The sequence below is a fragment of the Dipodomys ordii genome, unplaced genomic scaffold (genome assembly GCF_000151885.1).
Source record: "Dipodomys ordii isolate 6190 unplaced genomic scaffold, Dord_2.0 Scaffold15, whole genome shotgun sequence".
NCBI classification, from domain to species: Eukaryota; Metazoa; Chordata; class Mammalia; order Rodentia; family Heteromyidae; genus Dipodomys; species Dipodomys ordii.
In genome coordinates this window covers 10,028,478-10,053,501 of record NW_012267231.1, presented here as the reverse complement: position 1 = coordinate 10,053,501, position 25,024 = coordinate 10,028,478, and the positions used below count along the sequence as shown (strand labels likewise).

Below are 25,024 nucleotides of genomic sequence, written 5' to 3'. Positions count from 1 at the left end.
TAGCTCACGTAGTAGCGTGCTAGCCTTGAGCATAAAAGCTAAGGAAGAGTGTCCAGGCCTTGAGTTCCAGACCTCAGCACCCGCACCCCAAAAATCAATCAATCAACCAACCAAAAGAAGAGGATTGAACAGAACTTCTGGCTGCGGAGTTGCTGTGACTAAACCCAGCCAGTGGGACCCACCGCCCTCAGAATGGACACCCCAGAACCAGCCTTAGCACCCCACCCCACCTCCACCACCAGATTCTCCACCCGCCCAGCCGGCCTCTGCATTTCCCACGTCTACAGGACCAAGCCAACCCTAGGCAAAATCTTTGGACACAGCCTCCACGAAGTTGGGGGCGGACATGAGGATGCCAATGGTGCAGATGATGGTGAACACGGAGAAGGCCATGAGGCACAGGCGATCGACCACGCAGGCGGCGAACTTCCACTCGCTGCACACCGCCTCGCTCTCATCCTGGCAGCGGAAGCGGTTGGCGATGTAGCGGACCTCCTCCAGGATCTTGGCCAGGTCGGCGTCGCCCTCGGGGGGCTGCCCACCGTGCAGGAGGTGATGCTCCTCGTGTGAAGGGGAGCAGGCGATGCGACCGCACACCACCCCGGAGTCGGGGGTCGGGGCGCAGTGCACGCCCTCCAGGCCTCGGAAGCCAATGTACAGCAGGTTGCCGTTGCTGGCCGGGGGCCCCGTGCCCGCGCTCAGCTCCACGCTGGCCAGGCTGCAGCGCCTCGGCTTGTGCTGGCAGGCTGGCCGCACCTTGTCCTCCCCCGGCCTCTTCATTCTCAGGAACCACGCGCACCAGTTCAGGAGGATAATTCTGGTCTGCAGAAATGACAGGGGCTGCTCAGAAGTGGATACTGGCTGATCCTGACCATCATGGTGACCCCCCCACCTCCCCATTGGAAGGTTGGCTTCACTTGTTAGGACTGAGGCTGGAGGAAGAGAGATCAGACTTCTCCCACTCATTATAAAGGTTAAGACAAATTGGACACTGAGAATAAAAATCTAGGCAGTTTCCCCACACACACACACTTTTGGTTATGGGGCTTGAACTCAGGGCCTAGATGCTGTCCCTGATCTCTTTTGCCCAAGGCTAGTGCTCAACCACTCTGAGCCACAGCACCACCTCCCATTTTCTGGTGGTTCATTGGAGATAAGAGTCTCAAGGTCTTTCCTGCCTGGACTGGCTTTAAAGCACAATCCCCCCATCTCAGCCTGAGTAGATAGATTGACAGGTATGAGCCATCCATGCCCTGCCAGCCTGCTGCTGAATTATTACTTCTGGGCAATTGACAATAAACTCTCTAAGAAAGACAGCCTTGTGAGCCAGCTACTTGGTGGCTCACACCGGGAATCCTAACTACTTCCGAGGAGGCTGAGATCTGAGGATCGCAGTTCAAAAAGTCAGCCTTTGGCAAGAAAGTCTGGGAGATTACCTCTAATTAACCAGAAAAAGACAAAGAGATGCCAGGAGTGGCAGAGTGTCGTTCAAGTCATAGAGCTTTGAACCTTCAATGAAAAAGCTAAAGGAGAACTCAAAGCCCTGAGTTCAAGACCCAGTACTGGAACTCCCTCCAAAAACAGAAGCTGGGATTAAAAAAGAAAGAAAGAATTCCATTGTGTATAATGGAATTCTATGCCTCCATCAGAAAGAATGACATTGCCCCATTTGTTAGGAAATGGAAAGGCTTGGAAAAAATTATATTAAGTGAAGTAAGCCAAGCCCAAAGAAACATAGGTCCCATGGTTTCCCTTATTTGCAATATCTAGTATAGGCATGAGTCAAGCAGAAAAGGTCAGATAAGGTGATGTTAGGAAAATGAACCCTTAGATATGTATTTAAATGTTTTTTCTTTCATGCATTTGTTTCTAACGCATTTATAAGATTATTTCTTTGTTGCTTTGTATGTCCCTCCCCCACAGTATAACCCCTGCTTTCACTGTATTTGATGTCGGTATAATTTGTGGAGGGGAAGGGGAAAAACAAGTTGTTTAAATAAGGATACAGGTGGACCCGTTGCAACAATGAGATGTACAAGTTGTCATGTCGAAAACGAACTTTACAACTTTGGTGGTGGGGGGGAGGAGTGGGTGGGAGGGGCGGGGGGAGGCTGGGAAGGGATGTGAAGGGTAAACAAAGGAGGAGGCTACAATGCTTGATAAGACATGTACTCATTATCTTGCCCATGTAATTGTAACCCCTCTGTACAGTATGTTCACAATAAAAAATAAAAAAAAGAATTAAAAAAACTTTAAAAAAAAGAAAGATTCTCATGACTTAGCCCAACCCTCCTCTCTCAGCCTGGGCTAGATCTCCAGGGAGACTCTTCTGGAGTGTGCATGAGTCTGGCCCCAGTTCAGGTTAGAGCTGAGCAAGGCCTGGGCACTTCTACCGTAGGGGTCTGTGCCCCGAGGCGAGTACTCAGCTGGAAGAATCTGCGTGGCCAAGTCTATTTTGAATTCTAGGGCCTGAATCATTAGCTTTCAAGGCCAAAGCATCTCCAAAGATGAAATTATCCTCCTGGCACTTCTCAAACGGTGCCTCTAACCTCTTCTGTTAGGTTATCGTTGTGTTTCTGACTGTTCAAATGTCAGATAATGCCACTGCACCCAGCAGTATCTTCTTCATAGCATCAGATCATAATAAGAGTCCCTCTGAGGCTGTTTCTCTCTCTCTCTCTCTCTCTCTCTCTCTCTCATACACACACACACACAGAATGGAAAGAACAATGCAGCATACTATATAAAAAGAGAGAGTGATGTATATCTATTACATTATTGCAGACCACTGGTTTTAACAAGATGTTCTGTGAAGAAGTTTATAATTAGCATATGCTTTTAATTAAGATTCCCACACCTCCCCTTTTTTTTTCCTGGAAGAGTAAATGCCACTAGGTCATCAAAACGATTTTGTGTCTCTGCGTTTCCAGGCCTTCCCACATCCATCAAAATAATTAAAAGAATAAGTGTTTTATGCTTTTGTGCTACTGTAAACCAATCCTGGGAAGAAAAAGAGGGAATTCAAGCAAATGGTAATAGAAAGAGTCAAAGCCAGATTTCCTTATGTAAAAATGTTAATTTTGGTTTTTTGGCTTTCGAAGCAGGGGAGTGGCTTTCCTGCCTCAGAGAGATAGGTGGAGAGACAAAATTTCATATAAATACACAGGGTGCCAGGTGGGCTGGTATCTTGCTTACGAGTATTAGGGCTTTATGAGGATGCAAGTAGATATACACAAAGGTACTGAATTTACGTATGATTCGTCATCTACCTCCACACATTTGAACAACTGGGGGTTGGAAAAAGAAATTTCTGCCAGGTACTGATGGCTCAAGCCTGCAATCCTAGCTACTCAAAAGGCTGAGATCTGAGGATCATGGTTTGAAGCCAGCCCAGGCAGAAAAGGCTATGAGGATTCTTATCTTTAATAAATCACCAAAACAGGGCTGGAAGTGTGGTTCTATAAAGACAGTGCCAGTCTTGAGTGAAAAAGGTAAGTGAGAATGAGAGTTGGGGTTAGGAAGCGTCGAGCTCAAGCCCCAATGCCAGCACAAACAAATAAGCAAACAAAACCCCTGCATCCCTACTGAATATGTACAGACTTTTCCTTGCCTTATTTCTTAAAACAATGCAACATAGCAACGATTTACACAACATTTACATTGTGTTAGGTGTATGTCACTCAGAGATGTTTTAAAGTTCATGGAAAGAGGGGCGTAGGCTTTATACTGCACTATTTTATATAAGTGTCTCGGATATCTGCAGATTTCAGTATCTTCAGCGTACCCTGGAACCCATCCCCTATAGACAAAAGGACCACTGTATTTATGCACAGCTCTCTCTGTTTCATATTCTTTTGGTTCCTTGTTGAGTGCTGAAACTCTAACCATGTTCCTGCTGGTCTCTCACCTTCTGATTCCTACTGCTTCTCAGAATTCCACGGTGTATAAAAACACAATACTTTTCAAAAAAAAACCGTATTAGCAGAATGTACAGGGCACCAGTATAGGAGTCCTCCCTCGAATGCCAGATTAAAACTTGCCACAGTAGCCAAGTACCAAGGACTTATGCTTACAATCCCAGCTACTCAGGAAAAGATCTGAGGCTCAAAGTTCAAAGCCAAGCCAGGTACTGAGTGGCCCATACTTGTAATCCTAGCTACTCAGGAGGCTGAGATCTGAGGATCAGTGCTCAAAAACACCCAGGCAGAAAAGTCCATGAGACTTTTTTTTTAGGTTGGTCGTGGGGCTCGAACATAGGGCCTGGGCTCTGTCCTTGGCCTGTTTTGGTCAAGGCTAGGGCTCTACCACTTTAAGCCATGGCTCTACTTCCAGTTTTCTCAGGGACTTTCCTGCCTGGGCTGGCTTTGAACCAGGATCCTCAGTTCTCAGCCTTCTCAGTAGATAGGATTACAGGGGGTGAGCCACCAGAGCCTGGGTTTCATGAGACTCGTATCTCCAGTTAATCAACAAAAAGCTGGAAGTAGAGTTATGACTCAAGTGGTAAAGCACCAGCCTTGTGCAAAAAATTAAAGCTAAGGGACAGAACCCGGATGCTGAGTTCAAGCTTTAGTACTAGTATGCACACACCAAAAACAAAACAAAACACACCAAAAATTATGGGATAGACACCAAGGAGCATGTACATGTTGACTGCATCTGCTTCAGAGACAGGCAGAGGTAAAGTGAGATGGAATGATGTCAGTTGAGGGATGGTTTTTAAAAAACCTTATGAGAACCTCTCTTTGGGAAGGTTCTGAGGCTACAGGAGGGGGAGGAACATACCCACTTGGGCATCTTGCCGCCATCGGGGTCATGATGGTGATATTGGAGCACAATTACTGTCACCACGACCGACAGGCCTACGATGATCATGGTGCTGGCAAAGTACTGGGCTGTGGAGAAAACAGACTCAAGGTGAATCCTAGGGCCCTCCCAATGCCCACATCACAGGACACAGAGGTGAAGCTAACCCCTTCCTCTTATGGTCAAAGCCTACAGTGCAGTCATGCTAGAAAGTCAGCTATAGGGGAAAGAACAGCCCAGAAACGTGACATGACATCCTACCGCCACATAGGAGCTGCAACTCCCACAGGAGACGTGACACCCAATGGAACAATCTTGTTTCCTCCATCCTCACAATTAGCTTGTTTTCTAACCAGGAATGTAAGCCTGGATGTAGTAGTCTCAGCCCAGCTGAGCATTCTTTTGTATGAGTCCATTCAGAAAGGTGCATAGAAACAGCTAGGATTGTCTCTTGTGCCTGTCATCCATCCTTGGGTAGAAATTGTGCCTTATACCACTCATGGTAAAATCCTTTGTGTTCTGTTTGTATTCACCCACTCACTTATATTTATTATTTCGTTGGTAGTGGGGCTTGAACTCAGGGCCTGCGCTCTTGTCCCTGAGCGCTTTTGCTCAAGGTTAGTGCTCTACCACTTTGAGCCACAGCATTGCTTCTGGTTTTCTGGTGGTTCATTGGAGGTAAGACTCTGATGGACATTCCTGCCGGGGCTGGCTTCAAATTACGATCCTCAGATCTCAACCTCTTGACGAGCTAGGATTACAGGCGTGAGCCATTGGCACCTGGCCCCAATCTCTTATTTTATACAGAAACATCAGTGTATCTCAGGAGGGAATGATTAGGAATTATAGTGTGTACTTCTTGATTTTAATGAAAGGTTAGTGGGAAAACGATGTCTCGTTAACATAATGAGTGTCGGATCGTAAAATCTTTGGCTTATCAAGTAAACATGAATGGGATAAAAAGTTCTTGCTATGTTGCCTTGTCTGTGCTCCTGAGCTCAAGTGAACTTCCTGACTTTGCCTCCCAAATACTGGGACTATATAGGTACAGGACTCCACTTGCGGCCATTCATGCAACTGAAACAAAAAGCACAAAGTTGGCCATGTCCTTCGTCCTACTTGGGCCTAAATAAGCAAATGTCATGGGTCACTCTGAATAGTTCTAGGAGAAAATAGAGGGGGCAGTAAAGATCCAGAGTCATGGACAGTTCATCTACCGAGAAATCCACAGCTCTCTCTAACCCTTCTCTTTAAAAAAGAAAAAGGAGTCAAACTCATGTCTGGGTACAGTGGCTCACATCTGTAATCCAAACTACTTGGGAATGGACATGAGCAGGATCACAGTTCAAGGCCAGAAAGACCCCGTATTCATCAATCGGATCTGAGGATACATGCTTGTGACCTCAGGTACGTAAGAGGTTATGGGTAGAAGAAAGATCACAGGCTCAGGCAAAGCCAGGGTAGCAAAAATGTAAGACCTTAACAGAAAATAACTACACCAAAAAAATGGGTATGACTCAAATGATAATCGACCTGGCATACACAAGGCCCTGAATTCAAATCCCAGTACTATGAAAAAAGTAATGACTGTTTCCATCTCTTGTCTTACCTATCAAGGGCACTGAATCAGAAGTTGCAGGCATGATCTCGGCCACCAGCAGCATGAAGACAGTAAGCGACAGCAAGACGGTAATCCCTGAAACAGAAATGGAAGGCAGTTCCTTAGGTAAAATAGCCAGGTAATATCAGGTAAATTCTACCTGACGTCACTCCTGACCTAGGTTTCAGAGAACATAGGGAGGTACTGGGCTGAGGGACGGATGTGTGCGTTTTGTTCACATGGGGGCATACATATTTCTGTGGTCCTTGTCACCTTCTAGAGCTCCCAAGAATCCCCAGTGGAGACATGTCTAAGAACCACAGGACCTGGAAAGGATTAACACCGCCCAATTACCTCTCCAGCTCTTTATTGGATGCTTTTGCTGAGGGAGATTCTTATAGTAAGATTGGGAAAGTGTGCAATCAGAAGAACTAGTTTTGGCTAGGTGTCAGGGGCTCACATCTGGGTAGCTATTCAGCAGGCTGAGCTCTGAGGATGGAGGAGCAAGTGAATCACACACACACACACACACACACACACACACACACACACACACGAGACCGGGTTTCCCAATGTGACTTTGGTCCTTCCTAGCTGTGTGACTTTGGATAAATCATTGAGCATTCTGAGCTTTGTACTCAGAAAATCAGAGGCTTGCAAATGATTTCCACTGCATCGTAAAGGATGTATGTTTTTCAGGACCACCAGAAATAAAGAAACACATTGCATTCAAAATCTTTAGCTTTGTAGATGAGGAACAACCTTTCTTACATTGCACAGAGTCGCCAAGTTACCGATGCAAGTCGATCATTGAGATACACTGTCCCCTACTCATAACAGAGGCTGACCAGCTGCCACCAAGAAACAGGATGAAGCGGAGTCCAGGTCCCCCAGAGGAGATTAGATCAAGACTCTCCCTTGTATGTCCTCCCCTCTCTGCAGGACTAGTGAATCCTAGGATGCCGATGTATTTTCTTAGGAGGACACATCTGTCCACCTTGGCTGGAGATGGAGTCAGGAACTCTTGGGGTTGAAATCTAGAGGTGGTGAGCCAAGAAGGCTCGGGGGTCCCCCAATGCCAACGCTACATGGTCCATAGAAAGCACTGCAGGGCTGACCTCAAGGAAGGGGCCTGGTCACTTACCAAGGGAGATTTTCTCGCCAGAATCTGCAGGAAGTAAGAAGACCAGCAGGGCCAGGGCAGAGATGAGCACACAGGGAATGAGCAGGTTGAGCCCATAATAGAGGGTCCTGCGACGCATGGTCACCGTGTAGGTAACATCCGGATAGGGTTCTTTACAGCATTCGTAAAACTTTTCGCTTCTCTTGCCTGGGACTCCTGTGTGGGACAGAGGGGAAAGGCAAGAAGCAGGGTCAGAACACACAGTGTCTTTGTCCGTTCCAATGTAGATATTGCATGTGAACGTGTCACCTCAGTCTGTTCAGTGATTTGAAAAAATGGGTATGTGCGAGTTTTCTTCAACCCTTGTTGGATTGTTAAAGACAAACGGGCAAGTCTGGTGCTGGCGGCTCATGAGTGATCACAGTTCAAAGGCAGCCAGGGCAGGAAAGCCCACGAGACTCTTTATCTCTAATGAACCATCAGAAAACGGGAAGTGGAGCTGTGGCTCAAAGTGGTAGAGCACTAGCCTTGAGGAAAAGAGCTCAGGGATAGATAGCATCCAGGCCCTGAGTTTAAGCTCGATGACCAATCAAAAAAGAAAAAGACAAACTTGCAAATATTCTGTTGATGGGACTGGAAGTACCTGTCTTTCTTCTTTAGAATAAAGTTTTATTGTTATTATAAAGATGATACACAGTAGAGTTACTGTTTCATAGGTCAGGTAATGAGTACATTTCTTTTTTGGACAATGTCACCCCTTCTCTCTCTTCCAGTGTTTCCCTCTCATCCCTACCCTCAAGTTGTATGGTCCATTTCCAACATAGTTTCTTCTGAGTATCTCTGCTGCATTTGCTCACCCTTTGTCCCTCCATTTTTGTGCCCCAGGTTCAGACAAAAGACAAAAATGCAAAGAAAAAGAAAGTCCACTTGCTTCCATTTCCTGGGAGTTCATCTTAATAACTATTATTTTATGTGATCAGAGGCACAGAAGCATTGCACCCTTGTGTTCCTCCCCTAAGAATATCTTCCTTTGGTCTCACTGTGTGTGAATACCTAAAGTCCTGTATCATTTATCACTATATGGTCTTCTTTGATACACAGCCAGTTTTATATCATTATATATGTAATTATGGGTGTGACTTACACATAATGATATGTCTGTCAAAGAAGGAACCAATATACAACAGGGGGGGTCGGTAAGATTGTATCACCCAGTGATTGCGTAGCAAGCCAAGTTTGTGGACATTTCCAATCATAATACAATGGTCAAAAGTTCCCTAACAACATACTCAGAGTATTACCCACCATACAGGGACTCCATTTACAAAGCTGCACTGACAAAATCGGTCTAAAGGGTTGTGGCAATTCTCTTGTGTGACCCAAGAGCATTGAGAACCAAATCCTCTTCTGAGCCTTAGAGATTTGCTGACAGGCGGTAGATTGTCACACAGAACATCATGGTGGAAGCCGATTCCACCAGAAAGAACAAATGTCCCACAATCAAATGGTACTTGGCAAAATTTGAGAAATACCACTTTGAGAAAATGGCCAGTTGGATGCCCGGCCCAGACATGCCAATGGACTGGCAAACTTATGACCACTCAAATTTGCCTTGGTTTCCAACCACCTCTTGGGTCCCTCCCTTTCTTCCCCCCTCCTCTCCACCCAGTGCCAACGTTTTCCCAGCCACACTATTTGTTATAAACCCAAATCTCCCCCTTGGCAGTGCTGGTTCAGTGCCTGGCTGAATCTGCACTTCCTGATTTGCAAATCTGTGTATCGGTGCCTACGCCAGCACTGACTTGCTGAAACACATCCTCAGCACGGCGATATGGCGGCTCGTTTCTCTTGGAAAGCAATGTGTTTGCTAATTGTTTTTGGTGTCTCACCCTGGAGCGCTCAGTAAACAATGCAGAGCTCTGCCAAGTTCAGCAAATGCTCACACTGCAAAGGACAATAGAGAATCCCAAGCTCCTCTAAGGAGGAAGGCAGCTCTCTTCTATTCTACAAGGCTGGCATCTTGGCTAGGCTTACCCATGAGGTCCCATTCGCCATTGGGGATGTAGCTGCTGACATCTGCCTCCTGCATCTGCAGGTCCAAGGACCAGCCTCCGTAGGACCAGGACCCAAACTTCAGTTTGCACTGCTGTACATCAAAGGGAAACCAGCGCACATCGATGTAGCAGGAGCTCTTGAAAATGCCTGCGTGAGTGACAGCCGCCATCAGGAAACAGGAATGGAAGCCCACAAAGTGGCAATGACTCCGGTCCATCCTGCCCCATCAAACCAAGGCACACCTGTCCAGAACAAACTGCATTTCTCTCTTCCTTTTTCCTCCCTCACTCTTTCTTCTTCCATTCCCGCCTTCTTTCTTCCTCCCTCCCCCTCCTTCCTCTTTCCTCCTTCTGGGTCCTCCCTCCCACCTCCTCTCTCTCCCTTCCTATTTCTCTATTTCTCTCTCCTACTTTCCTCCCTTCCCTCCTTTCCTTCTCTTCCCCTTCTTGTCCTCATACTTTCTTTCCTCCCTCCTTTCCTTTCCCCCTTCCTTCCTTTTTTCCCCTTCCTTCTTCTCTCCTCTCTCTTCCTTCCAAAATGCCTAGGAAAGAAGCTCAGCCACAGCTTCACCGTCATTTAAAATCCAAACATGGTGACAGTCTCTGTTGCAGGAGAATGTTCTCAGGGTTTTCCTGCCCAAGAATTGACTCTATAAGCTTGCATTTCCATGAATGTCTTCAGACCGTAAGTAATAAACGTGAAGAATATAAACCGAAAAGAAAAAAATCTTAGATCAATTGATAAAAACGGATGAAGGGGTTAGGAAGAGAATCTGAAAGGGAGGTAGGAGGTGGTAGGTAAATGATAGTTAAGGCAAAGAGAGAATGCTTGGATGAAAGGAAGACTTCTCACTAAAAACAAGAAGAAAATAAAAAGCAAAAACAAGACACTGTGGGCCCCAGTAAGGTAGAAATGGATTTTCTAGGTCACAAGAAGGAGACTGGATAAACCCTTAAGCCCATTCTCCTTTCTGGTGTCTGGTGTACTTCCTTGCTCAGGAAAAACGCTGCAGGTGCTTCAGGCATGAGTGGAACAGGTAAACTGGCCTTCTGCACATTTCTGCTGCTGAAGTGAAGAGACTGAGGCCCTTGCAAACACTGACCCCCACCTCAGCGCCATGGTGGGGAAATACAGTCAACTATGTATCTCCATAAGGTCCTGTGATTCTGATTCACGCTATGACTTTATGTGTTCACAGGAATCTGCAAACCATGGCTGAGGCCCTCTTCCCATTAGCGGGCTGGACTGTCTTTGCCTGGTGCAATCGCTTATTCATTCATTTATTGACACACACGTCCCATGCTGTTGAAGAGTGATAAATTCTAAGGTAAACACACATAGATTCTGTCTGCTGAGGCTTATCATCTGCTCACAGGAAGAGCAAGTAAACAAGGAAGCAGAAGGCAAAGCCGGCTTTGTTGTGGGATGAGCAAGGGAGAGGACGTATGAATAAAGGTACAGATTGATGGGGGGGAGGGTGCACATGCATGCGGGTGCACACACACACAGGCAATGTAACACAGATTTCTTCTGAGCAGGAAGTGGCCCTGGGGAAGCTAATTCTTCAAAAGAATATGCAAAAAAAATTTTTTTAACTTCCACACCATCCAAAAACAGAAAAAAATTCAAGTATTAACATCCAACTATTGGAGAAGAACAATGCAAGGGGTGACAGTGATCAAGATGCACGCATTGCACTCACACACTGACATGTGGACTTGAAACCCCTTGGTACAACTACTTAAAGATAACAAAAATTTTTTTTGAGGGGGTCCGGTCGTGAGACCTGAACTCTGGGCCTGGGTGCTGACCCTCAGCTCTTCAGCTCAAGGCTAGCACTCTACCACTAGAGCTACAGTGCCACTTCTGGCTATTTTTTTTCCTGCTTATGTGGTGCTGAGGAATCGAACCCAGGGCCTTAAGCATGCAAGGCAAGTGCTCTACCACTGAGCCACCTTCCCAGCCCAATAAAAAAATTTTTTTTAATGAGAATTTTAAAAACAATGAATATCCAACTACTAAGATCCATATACTAAAACACACACTTCAGTCATGAAACTGCAATTTTCCAGGCCTCATTTGGGCACTGAGTAGTTCAGAGCCTTGGTGAGACCCACAGAAATGGGGTGTGTGTGTGTGTGTGTGTGTGTGTGTGTGAAGTTCAGGAAGCTCTTAACCACCAGGAAGTTGAGAAGGAGTCAACCCACATCCAGGATCAAACCCTTCATGAACTCTTTTTTGAAAGCATAGGACCATGCCTCTCTAATCTGCACATGAATTGTATGAACCCAAAACATGGTGCCCAACTCCCACCATGTCTCAGATCCTGAAGATCTACCAAGACACTAAGGCATAGCCAGGAGGAAAATGGTAGATAGAAATGGAGGACCCAGTGGTCTGGTGATCAGGCTTGTGGACTGAAATGGAAGAAAAAGGGCTCGGTTAGCACATTTACAAGTGAAAAGCAGAATTGGAAGTCACCTATTCACGGAGACTTGTTTCATCTGCCGGGTTGACTTTAAGGAGCACACAGGTGACAGAAAAGTAAGAACAAATGACAAATGTTGGCAAAGACCATCCAAAGCCAGGATTCTAAGACCAAAGCGATAGTGAAATCGGTCCAACTTGAGGAGACATTTGAAGGCATTTGAGGGGAAGACATGGTAAGGGCGAGATGCACTGTGCACGGGTGAGCAGCCATCAGGCCAGATGACACACACACACTTCCTTGAAAGCTTCTAACAGGAAGTAGATCTTACCTGGAGGGAGGTACTGACAATGCCCGGAAGCATTCACCAAGACGTTAGTGTGGAAGGTGGCATCAAACCGTTCATCAGCACTAGAAGTAGGAAAAGGGTTCCGTGAGTCAGGCTGTGGGTTTCTTGGGGCCCTTAGATCTGCTGTGCCACCAGTAAGAAGAGCATCAGCTTTTGGCATGGCCATCCTTGTACCCAGACAACCTTATATCTGGTCTGGAATTACCAATGGGACTTACCTGGGAAGTCTGCTCAGCGCAGAGTTTGCTGTGGTGGTGTTCATTATGTGTACAAAACAAAGATCCTATCCAAAAGCCCACTGGTAAGCTATCAGTGTGAAAGAAATGCCATTGTATCTCCATTTCTGCCAGAGATAAGGAGCAGAGATTGGCTCGTGGCTACCCTGCCAGCCCTAGAGGGTAGAGATTTGAACCTGCTGTGTTCAGAGCTCTTGTTTCAAGTCTCCTGAAGGCATTCCACACTTAGCTGGGACTTTTGACAGAGGTATCCTGATTGATGGATGCTGCAGGACAGGGAGGGAGGGAGCTGGGTACCAGCAAAGCCCCGGAGGGGATCCAGGCCCACAGTCAGTGAAGACAAAGGTATTGTATTATACAGAGTATATAATACAAAAAGTATATACAAAGATACTCATTTGAGGATGTTTTAGATGGATGCCTGCTCCATCTGTACCTAGGTGAGAACCTCCTGTAGCCAGGAGTTACAACTTGGGTAAAGAAAAGAGGGAGAGAGAGAGAGAGAGGGAAAGAGGGAGAAAGAGAGAGAGGACAGAAAGAAGGAGAAGACACAGGGGGAAAAAGGGAGAGAAGGGGAGAGAGGAGGAGGAGAGAAGCGAGAGAAAAAGGAAGGGAGAGAGGAGGAGGGGGAGAGAGAGAAAAGAAGAAATTGGAGGAGAGGGGATTAGAAGGGAAAAGCAACAATTAACACTGGCAGCCTGTGTTAACCACAACATGTACTTTCTGTGTTTGATCTGTTGACATCTGCTGTGAGAGTCTGTGCTCCTGGGATTTGTCAATTCCTAGAGACAGCCAACAACTCCTTCAGGAGTGCCTTTCAAATAACAAATCCATCCATCCAGAGCCCACACCCTAATTAAACTGCTTTTCCACCAGGCTCTTAACACTCAGGGCCACAATTCACCTGCCCCACTAGCCAGGCACATGTGGGAGCAGCTCCCATACCCAGAGCCTGCTGACATGATTCCAGTCTTACCCAGCCTTCCCTGTTCCATCCCAGGGAAACCACAAGAAAAATCCTGGAATTATTATAAATCCTTTCAGCCTCCTGATCACGAGTACTTCCGCCAAGCCCCCCTGCTTCATGGTGTGTTCTGTTTCTTGCTTTTAGGAAACGACAAGTAGAAATGTGCTCCTTAATGATACACTTTCCTCTCTGTAGGTCTGCCCATATACCTAATTAAAACCAATCCTGCACGCTGGCTCACACTATTGCCTTACACCTATAATCCTAGCTAGTCAGGAGGCTGAGATCTGAAGATCATAGTTCAAAGCCAGCCCAAGCAGATAAATCTGAGACACACTTTTCTCCAATTAATCACCAAAAAAGACAGAAGTGGAACAGTGACTGAAGTGATACAGCACCAGCCTTGAGTGAAAAGCTAAAAGGACAGCCACCAGCCCTGAGTTCAAGTTACAGTGCTGGCACACAAACAAACAAACAAATAGAAAAACAAATCCTGATTATCTTTAAGATAGCTCTACATGCAAATAAAATCAAGCAATCCCACAAGAAGCTAGACAGCCAGTCAAATCTCACTATTCATAGCAGATAACTAAAAAACCCCATTCTCTGCCTGAGATCCTCAGAATCACCAGAGATTAGTGATCAATCACTACCATGAGATATATAATCAAAGATACATATTTTTTTGGTGCCAGTCCTGGGGCTTGAACTCAGGGCCTGGGTGCCATCTCTGAGATATTTTTGTTCAAGGCTAGAACTGTTGAGCCACAGCTCCACTTCTGGTGTTTTAGTGGTTAATTGGAAATAAGAGTCTCATGCACTTTCCAGCCCGGGACAGCTTCGAACCTTAATCCTCAGATGAGCTAGCATTATAAGTGTGAGCTACCGGTGCCTGGCTAGACATATTTTTCCCCCCAAAAGATCCAAATAGCAACTACCGATGAAAAGAATGAAAAATGACTTCTCACAAAAGTAATATCCTCCCCTCCAGATTCAAGAGAATATGACAATTAGAAAAATGGAGAGGAATATGGGAATTAAAGCCATGACTGATGAAATAATTCCCCGATAAATGAGGGGAAGTTGGGCTGATAAGCACCACGGACAACAAATGGGACAGAAATGACACACACACAGCACAAATGACAAGAGCTGCCGCAGAGCTCAGCCACTAACAGAAGCTCCGCCAGGAGACAATGGGGAGGCTGAAAGGGAGAGAGAAATCTCCAAAGAAACACAAAGAGAATTCATACAGCAGAAAAGAAACTATTCAAGCATGAAGGCAAAGAAAGGCATTGTCAGGCACACAAGGCTTCAGAGTCTGTTTCCCACATAGATGACCTTGACAAGCTTCAGAAAGTAGAGAGTGAAAGCCAAGAAAGGAGAAATAAACTCTTAGATTAAATTGGAGATAGAAGGCATGGCTATGATCTAAGCCAAGGCTAGGGAAGGGAGATCCAAATGAGAGAGAGAGGGAGAGAGAGAGAGTTAGGGATCTCAAGAGAGAATAGGGATTCAGAGAAAGCGAAAGAAAGAGAGAGAAAAAATGTGCTGTAACATGGTATGGGTTTGATTAAGGATGTATTTTAAAACATTACTATTATTATTGTTTGCCAGTACTGTGGCTTGAATGCGGGGCCTGGACACTGTCTATTCGCTTTTTCTCTCAAAGTTAACACTCTATCACTTGAGCTGGTTAATTGGAGATAAGAGTCCCATGGACTTTCCTATCCAGGCTGGCTTCAAGCCTCAGTCTTCAGATCTCACAGCCTCTTAAGTACCTAGAATACAAGTGAAAGCCACAGGGACCCAGCTTTCTAGGCATATACATAATGAATACTATGAGCATCTGTTAGATTAGTGATACAATTCTGAAAGATTAAAAAAATAAAGCAGTCCCTACAAGATCTTCTTGTAGGTATTCAGATCAATTTCACTGAAGAAATTCTCCAGGGGAATGGGCTAAAAAAAAAAAAAAAAGGATGAGCTGTTGCCATTAGCAACAGCTCACCAGTGTCAGGCCCGTGGCTCTGTGGCTACTGTTGATCCAAACAGTATTCTGAAATCCTTGCTATTCTCACAGTGCGATTGTGATCAAAAATCCAAATCTCAATATTCACGATGGTAATTTTCCGATTCTTTCTTCCTTAGATAAGCTGGGTTGTTGTTGTTGTCGTTTTTATCAACAAATAACATATAAAGTGAACTTGGGTGACAAATTTGCACTAATACTTACTTTTCTCTGTTCAGAACATGAAGGCAGGTGCTCAGATTGGCTTGTAAAAAGAGGCCCTGTTGCAAAACACTGAATTTGAACACAGCTCTCCGTGGCTGGAAATGCAACCCCTCTGAGGCCCGTGCTGCAGGTTCTACCTGAAGAGCACAAACTATTCTCTAACCCTTGGCTTAGGAGTAGTTCTCTTCTAGGGGGAAAGAATTGTCATCATCAACCAGGCACAAAGATTTGGGAAGGATCATGAACACACGGAGTAGAGGGAAGGAGGAAAGTAACACCTGCAAGCCAGCCAGATTAACCAAATCAACCCTAGTACTCAATGGGGTGGCAGGTGGCAACAGCCAGACCTTCTTTGCATCAATGAAGTCCCTCTGAAACAGTGTCCAAAGCAACTCAGGGACTCAAGTGGCTACAATGATGAATGCAGTTCTGCACATGCCCAGTAGTTACCACTGTGCTGTAAGCTCTCCACGATGCCAGGTCTTGTAGCTGGCTGAGGACTGCTAACTGCGAAGCCAGGGATGGCTGCACTGGGATCCATTTCATTCTTCTCTCTGTTTTCCTGGGTATTTAAATTTTGTCTGTATTCATTTGCAAATGCCAGATCTATGTTTTTTTTTCTATCCCTAAACTACTGGAAGACACATATAGCTGCAGAGTTTTTGTTTTGTTTTGTTTTTGATGTCGGTATTGGGCCTTGAACTTAGAACTTGGGTGCTGTCCTTAAGCCTTTTGTTTTTCTTTTCTCAAGGCTAGTACTCTACCACTTAAGTCACAGCTCCACTTCTGGCTTTTTTTTTCAAGGATGGGGGTTTATTGGAGATAAGGGTCTCACAGACTTTCCTGCCCAGGCTGGTTTTGAACCACAATCTTCAGATTTCAGCCTCCTGAATAGCTAGGATTACAGGCATAATAAGCCACCAGCACCCAACCTTTTCTATTATTTTTTAAAATAGAAAATACTATTCTCTAAATTTCTAAGCTTGCTGGCACACATTTCTATACATAAGACCCTATGTGTTAAGTGCCTGTCTGTAGCTACAAACTCCTGTTGGAACTAATAGATTTTGTGTATGTCTCCCTTATTGTATTCTAAATTGCTTCCTGGGTGTTTAATTCTTTCTAAAACATCCTTTATCTGTCAACACGGTAGTTTTTTATTTAAAAGATTCCCCACCCCCGTTTTGTGCAAACATTGAGACTTGAATTCAGAATACCAGGCTAACACTTTTTTAGCTCACAGCTGGTGCTCTACCATTTGAGTCACACCTCCATCCTTGCTTTCTGGCTGGTTATTTTGGAGATGGGAGTCTAGCAAATTTTACTTCCCAGGCTTGTCTTTTTTTTTGGTGGGGGGATCCAGCTGTGGGGTCTGAACTCTGGGCCTGGGTGCTGTCCCTCAGCTCTTCAGCTCAAGGCTAGCGTGCTACCACTTGAGCCACAGCGCCACTTCTGGGTTTTTTTCTGCTTATGTGGTGCTGAGGAATTGAACCCAAGGCCTCATGCATGCAAGGCAAGCACTCTACCACTGAGCCACCTTCCCAGCCCCACCAGGCTTGTCTTAAACTACCATCCTCTAGAGTAGTTAGGATTGGAGACATGAGCTACCAGTCCCTGGGAGGTCACTTTATATTATTGTAATCTTTTCAGGGTAAACTAGTCTTTCTTTTTCCTTGAAAATGTCTTGTAAGGAATGGCTTCACCAGTGGCAAAATTCTAGGTTGACAATTTGTGTTCAGTATCTCTTTGGCTCTGGGCATCTTGCAGTTTTATTTGCACATTATTTCTTTGGTTCTTTTCTTATTTCACATTTTCCCTCAGAGTTGTGTCTCCTGAAATCTGAGGATTTATGTTTTTCATCGGTATTATTAAATTCTCAGCCATTATTTTTGAAACATGGCTTCTGTAGAGAAAACTGTTTCAATGCACACGCAGATCTAACTTCACTTCTGTCACCCTGTTTGTGGCCTAAGCTAACTTGCAGTCGCCTGAAGATTGCAAGGAATTGACAGACAGATAAATTCTGACTTGTCTGGGAGTGATTTAATTGGCAGGACGCTGACTTGCTGCCCTTGTAGACAAACAAGTTTTGTATCCATTTACACATCCCTTTGTGCCCTATAAATTTGTACTGGTTTGGCTTTTCCATTGAACTGACTAGAATACCTGCTTGATTCCTTATCATATAAGAATTTAATAAATTCTTAGTGGGAGGGGGGCTTGAACTCAGAGCCTCATGCTCTCTGTTAGCTTCATCACTCCAATGCTGGTTAATTGGACCTAAGAGTCTCACAGACTTGTTTGCCCAGGCTGATTTCAAATCACAGTTCTCAGATCTCAGCTTCCTGAGTAGCTAGGATTATAGATATAAGACACCAGTGCCCCACTGTAATAAATAATTTATCATGTATATGATTTTTCCACTTGTTTCTTTAAACGACCTTTTCCTTGAACACTTCTACATTCTTTCTCTTATTGCCTTCCACAATGCTTAGTAAATCAGGACAGGTAGGATCACCTGTCTTGCAGGTGGATAGGAAGCTACTGCCTTATCTGTCAATGGTACTTCCCCAGAAGGTGGTTCAGCCAGGCAAAGCATCTGGAATGGGATGTGGCACTTAGAGGCCCCACAGAAGTGTTAGATGCCATCGTGTTGTTGACTCTTTATTATTTCCTGTTTCCCATCTTGTTAGCCTTGCCTGACTCATTCAGGAAATTGCCTTTGCTTTTCCCTCTGTGTCTCACCTGACATCCTAGGCCTGCACAGAGGTTTGGATTTTGATGTCTCTATTTCACAATTCTATTTATTTTGATTTTTTCCCCTTTCTCTCAAAGATGTCTTGTAAACTATATTTGATCCTTTTCTCACTTTTTGAAATTTGATTTGGTTTGGTGATCTTCCTTTCACTCTGAGGGAGGTTGTTCAAAGTGAGTTACTTCTTAATTTTTTATGGTACTTGAGATTTAACCCAGGGCCTTCTGCATACCAAACAAACACTTCACCACTTAAGCTATGGCCCATCTCTGGCCTTCTTCTGATTTTTTAATGCTATTTATTCTATCAATTTTTACATTATGTTGTATCTTTTAATTCAACACACTGGGTTATGAATACAATGCATCTTGACCACTATAACCCCTTCCATAGTTCTCTTCTGTCCTTCCCAACTCCATTTGTTTTGTTTTTGCTTCAGCCTCCTAAATGCTGGAATTACAGGAATGAGCTACTGAGGCTGGCTGGAACACAAAAAAATTTAAGTCCTAAGAACAAGTAACTATCAGCCCAGAATTCTGTATCTAGTGAAAACACCCTTCAGGAAAAATGAAGAACTATCATAACATTTTCTGATATGCAAAAAAACTAACAAAATTTGCTGCCAGCAAAATTACTTGGGGAAAAATGTGCTAGGGATGCTCTTGAAAGGAATAAAAGATAACATTTCTACACTTGAATCGGTGGAAGATGTTGGTATTAGCAAGGCTGTAGTACGGTGCTAAGTGTCAAATCGAATACCTACAGCAAAGTTACAACAGATGAACAAAGAAGCAGACTCAAAAACACCATAAAAACCTTCCAGAAACAGGTTGCTCACACCTGTAATCCTAGCTACTCAGCAGGTTGAGATCTGAGCCTTGTGGTTCGAAGCTAGCCCAAACAGGAAAATTCCATGAGACTCATGCCCAATTAACCACAAAAAGCTAGAAATGAAGCTGTGGATCGTGTGGTAGAGTGCTAGCCTTGAGCACTAAAGCTCAGGGACAGTGCCTGGGTCCTGAGTTCGAGCCCCAGAACTGATACAAAAAAAAAACCTATCAAAACAAAAAAGGAATCCTAAATAATGTTAAACTATTCCCACAGGATGGCAAGGGAGAAAACTGACATTCTGCAAATATTATTCAAAAAAAACCAAGAATGACTGCATGAATATCAAATTAAGTAGACCTGCGAGCAAAGAAAATTATGAGGGACAGATGTAAATTTACATGGTGATAAAAGCTTAAGGCATGGAGAAGACACAGCAATCAAAGAGGCTTTTCTAGCAAGGAAGCTGCAGAACGCATACACCAAAAGCTGACAGGAATGAAAAAATAATAATAATACCAAGACAAATGCACAATTATATTCGAAGACTTCAACACCTTTCTCTTGGTAACTGATGTCAGGACAACTAAACTAGACAGGAAGCCACTAAGGATATAGGAGAATTTAACACACCATCAACCAATAGGATTTAATTGGCACTTAGAAAACTGGCCACTGATGCAGGAATAACATTTTTCCCCCAATTATCTCAGGAGTATAGACCAAAATACTCTCTCTCTCTCTCTCTTGATATATACATATATATATATGTATATGTATGTATGTATATTATATCTTGAGGCATAACAAACCTCATGAAATGTTTAAAAAGTGAAATCATACAACGTGTAATATAGGACAGGGTATTCAACTAACTATGAGTAGCAAGAAGACAAGAAGGAAACCTACAAATACTTAGAAACTACCAAGTTTAGGAATAATCTGTAAGTCAAAAAGAAGAAAAGGGCCAGCCACCGGTGGCTCATGCCTGTCATCCTAGCTACTCAGGAGGCTGAGATCTGAGGATCATGGTTCAAAGCCAGCCTGGGGACTGGGCACTGGTGGCTCATGCCTGTCATCCTAGCTACTCAGGAGGCTGAGATCTGAGGATCATGGTGCAAAGCCAGCCCGGGCAGGAAAGTCCGTGAAACTCTTATCCCCAATAAACCACCAGAAAACCGGAAGTGGCCTGTAGCTCAAGTGGTAGAGCACTCGCCTTGAGCTGAAGAGCTGGGGACAGTGCCCAGGTCCAGAGTTCAAGCCCCACGACCGACAAAAAAAACAAACAAAAAAACCCAAAAAACAAAGCCAGCCTGGACAGGAAAGTCCACGAGACTCTTTATCTCCAATAAACCACTACAAAACTGGAAGTAGTGCTGTCAAGCAGTAGAGCACTTGCCTTGAGCTGAAGAGCTAAGGAAGAGCACCCAGAGTTCAAGCCCCATGACCGACAAAAAAGAAAAAGAAAAAGGAAAAAAGGAACTACCTGCTGGATATCAGTGACTCACACCTATAATTCTAGGTAAACTGCAGGTTGAGATGAAAAGGGTCATGTTGGCTGTAAGCCAAACCTGGTTTCCTTTTTTCAACCTGGATCTGAAAGATCTGGCAAGTGCCTGGCATCCTGCTTATTGATGTGGGAGGCTGAGTCTGGGAGGATCTCAGTTCAGAGGGAAGCTAAGCTAGTGGCTGTACCTGTGACCCGCAGCAGGAAAGACAACCCTGCAATAAGCAGACCAAAGCTCATGTCAAATGCGGGAAGGAAGGGAGGCACCCTCCCCCCAATTCTAAACATATCCAGCAAAAAACAGGGCTGTGAGCCTGACTCAGTCTCACAAGCACCAGGCTCTTAGATCAAACCCTTAGCACTTCCTAAACAAAGAGCACAAAAAAGGCTAGAGGGATGGCTCAGCAGTAGAGCACCTGCCTAGAAGCATGAGGCTTTTGAGTTCAAGTCCTTGTACCTCTCCTGAGATTTTTAATATAATTTTATTGTTATTATTAAGTTGTATACAGAGAGGGTGAGTTTTCACAATTCAGGGGACACGTTCATTTCTCTCTGGGACAATGCAACTTCTTTCTCCTCAGTTGTATCCCCCACCATCCCTGCCCACAGCTGCATAGTTTGTTTTCCACATCATGTATAACTTGATATTATGGTTGCATTTGTTCATCTTTCTTCCCCGTGCCTTATTTTTGCCCTCCCGCTGCCAAAGAAGCCAAAAAAGAAAAAAAAAAGCAGATATCGAGAGCACTACTTCACCACCACCACAAAGACAACCCATATTAAACAAGATAAATATTATATAAACACTCACTGGAAATACTAGGCAAGAAGTAACATAAAAGGCATGTATTTCTGAAAGGAAATACACCATGTCAGATGACGTGATAGTTTATGTGGAAAATCCTCACTGAAGACAAAAATAAAAACTTCATACACCAACATCAGAAAATAAAATACCAACACTTAAACTCGTGTGCCTTTATACAAGCAATAAACATGTGGAAACTGAAACGCGATGTTTACTACCGCTCTGAAAAGGAAGGAAGCAATCTAACACAAATATGGCAAGATGGACAGAACTTATTGCTTCAAAGTAAAAAATGCTAGTAATCACGGGAGACTTAAAAGAGAGTGAGCTGCCTGTATCACGGAATGGAAGACCGCACAGTAAAGGTGTCAATTATCCCCAAATTGATATTGGCTTTTATAACCTTTCTATCAAAAGCCCAGAGGAGATTTATAGACTGGACAAAAGAACTGAAACAAACACAACTGTTAAAAATAAAAATAAAAACAATGACAACGGGCTACCAGTGGCTCATAGCTGTGATCCTAGCTACTCAGGAGGCTAAGATTTAAGGATCACAGTCCAAAGCCAGTCTGGGTAGGAAAGTCGATGACATATTTTTTTAAAATTCCAATTAGCCACCAAAAAAAAGCTGGAACTAGAGCTGTGGCTCAAGTGATAAAGAATTCCAGCATTGAGCAAGAAAGCTAATGGACAATGGCCATGCCTTGAGTTCAAGCCCCAGTAGTGGCATACACACACACAAACACACACACACACACACACACACACACACACAAAGTGGAGGGGGGCATTACTTTCAATGCTAAGCTTTACTACAGAGCTAAAACAAATGAAGTACAATAGTATAGGCACACACAGACAAAAAAAGCTAAAAATAGACCCACACTTTTTGCCAAAGACATGTAGCAATTCAGAGAAAAATACAGCCCTTTAATTAATGGACTTCAGACATTTGGAAATTTATAGAGAGAAAGAGAATCCTTGATTTACACCCCACATATTGCTCAATAAGTGACAATTATGGACTTATAATGAACAACAAATTCAAATATAAAATTTAAAACTATACAATTTTTTTTATTGTTAGTGGGGCTTGAACTCTGGGCCCAGATGCTCTCCCTCAGCTCTTCAGCTCCAGGAAAGCATTCTACCACTTGAGCCACAGCACCACTTCTGGTCTTCTGGTGGTTAATTGGAGATAAGAGTCTCATGAACTTTCCTGCCCGGGCTGGCTTTGAACCATGATCTTCAGATCTCAGCCTTCTGAGCAGCTAGGATTACAGGTGTGAGCCACCAGTGCCTGGCTAAACTACACAATTTTTAAAGATGGTGGAAATACTTGGGACTTAGATCAAGGTCTTTAGGCATGACATCAAAAACATAATCTGATGTACTAGAAGTGAACATGTGGCTAACACAGTAGAGTATGTGCCTGCTAAGCATGAAGCCCTGACTTCAAACTTAAGTACTGCCAATAGATGATAGCTATACAAATAGAGATAGATGATGGATAGATAAGGTGATCAATTGGTGATAAATGGTAGATAGCTAGAGATAGGGATGGATGGATAGATAGATAGATAGATAGATAGATGACAGATGTATTGGACTTTTATTAAAATCACATCAGAAAAAAAGTGATTTTACTCCATTAATATCCTCTTAAGGAAATGAAATAACAAGCTGCCAGAAGACCATAACTGCACACAACCCAAGACCTACATGTATAAAACATAATCTAACAAAGCTGAAAGCACAATCTCAGTGCTAAAAGCAAACAACAAACAAAGCCTATGACAATTCAAACAGCAAAGTGCATGAGAGTCCTGAGCAGATACTTCATTAAAGCAGAAACACAAACAGCAAACAAAAAACAAAAGACACTGGACATCATTAGCGGTTTGAGAAATGAGAAACTGTGGGCCATAGATAATCACCACACACCTATACCCTGTGGCTACAATGAAAAAAAAACAGTAGGAACTGGAGCAAATCCTGGTAAGGCTGCAGAGAAAGTTGTGTGTGTATGTGGGGGAAGAGAGCACAGTAATTTACACAAACACCCTGGAAAAGGGAATGCCATTTTCTCATAAAACCAAGAAGCTATTACTTATTCAACCTAGAAAATGCATTCTTATGACATGTAGCCAGAGAAATGAAAACTTGTGTTCACACACACACATACACACACATCTGTAAGAATGTTTGCAGTCAGGATATTTGTAATAGTATTCTAAGCGGCTCTTAATGGGCGAATGGATGATTTACTGCAGTAAATCCCTATCATAGACCACTACTTAGTTAGGCTCTAAAAGTAGCCAAAGAAGCTGGAGGTTGGGGGTTCACTCCTATAATCCTAGACACTCAGGAGGCTGAGATCTAAGGATTGCAGTTCAAAGCCAGCTGGGGCAGAAATGTCCATAAGACTCTTATCTGCAACAAACTACCATAAAACCCAAAATGGAGCTGTGGTGCAAAGTGGTAGAGCACTAGTCTTGAGCAAAAAGCGCAGGGACAGTGCCCAGGCCATGAGTTCAAACCCAATAACCAACCATAAACAAACAAGAATTAAAAATAAAAGTAGTCAACTGTGTCCCCATATTCAATATTCTGAAAAGGGCATAATTACACAAAGGAGACATTTATTAGTGTTTTCTTGGGCTAGAGTAACAAAGGGCACAGTTTTAAAGGGTAGTGTGCTAGCTTTATACAGGATGAAACAAATAATTAGGTCTTAAAATAGTAGTGGAGGCTGCATGGATCTACAAGGACCATGGCATTACACAGAATTATACACAGACGGCCAAGTGCATCTACATAAAACTGGCGGAATCTGAGATCTATGGACCATACCAATATTAGTTTTCTTGGTTTTGGTATCATACCAGAATTAATTAAAAAGTTACCACTGAATGCTAGACACTGGTGGCTCACACTTATCCTAGTTACTCAGGAGGCTGAGATCCAAGAATCAAGGTTCAAAGCCAGTGCAGGCAGGAAGGTTAGGGAGTCTCTTATCTCCATTAAAACTACCAAAAAAAAAAAAAAAGAAGTAGAGCTGTGGCTCAAATGGTAGGGTGCTAACTGTGAGCAAAAGAAACTCAGTGATAGTACCCAGGCCCTGAGTTCCAGCCCTAGAACAGCACAAAAAAAAATACCAGGAGGTATAAGAACATGTGCTTCCCTGTGCATATTTTTCAATTTCATATGATGTATAAAAATTTCAAGATAAAGTTATAAAATAGTATAAATATTAAGCTAGACATGGTACCACAGGCCTATAATCTCGGCTACCTGGGAAGTAAATGTACAAGGATCTCAGTGCA

At 43.8% G+C, this 25,024-nt stretch overlaps 1 protein-coding gene across 1 annotated transcript in view; it reads right to left on the bottom strand.

The window, feature by feature from the left end:
• Nucleotides 1–264: 264 nt before the first annotated feature.
• Nucleotides 265–25,024, bottom strand: part of Chrna7 (cholinergic receptor, nicotinic, alpha 7 (neuronal)) — an 85,097-nt gene continuing 60,337 nt past the window's right edge. The window contains exons 5-10 of the mRNA XM_013012004.1: nucleotides 12,341–12,420; nucleotides 9,561–9,728; nucleotides 7,548–7,742; nucleotides 6,413–6,499; nucleotides 4,783–4,892; nucleotides 265–822 (exon numbers count right to left, since the gene is read on the bottom strand). Coding sequence (XP_012867458.1) covers nucleotides 301–822; nucleotides 4,783–4,892; nucleotides 6,413–6,499; nucleotides 7,548–7,742; nucleotides 9,561–9,728; nucleotides 12,341–12,420 — 1,162 coding nt within the window. The 3' untranslated portion in view covers nucleotides 265–300. The remainder of the gene's footprint in view (nucleotides 823–4,782; nucleotides 4,893–6,412; nucleotides 6,500–7,547; nucleotides 7,743–9,560; nucleotides 9,729–12,340; nucleotides 12,421–25,024) is intronic.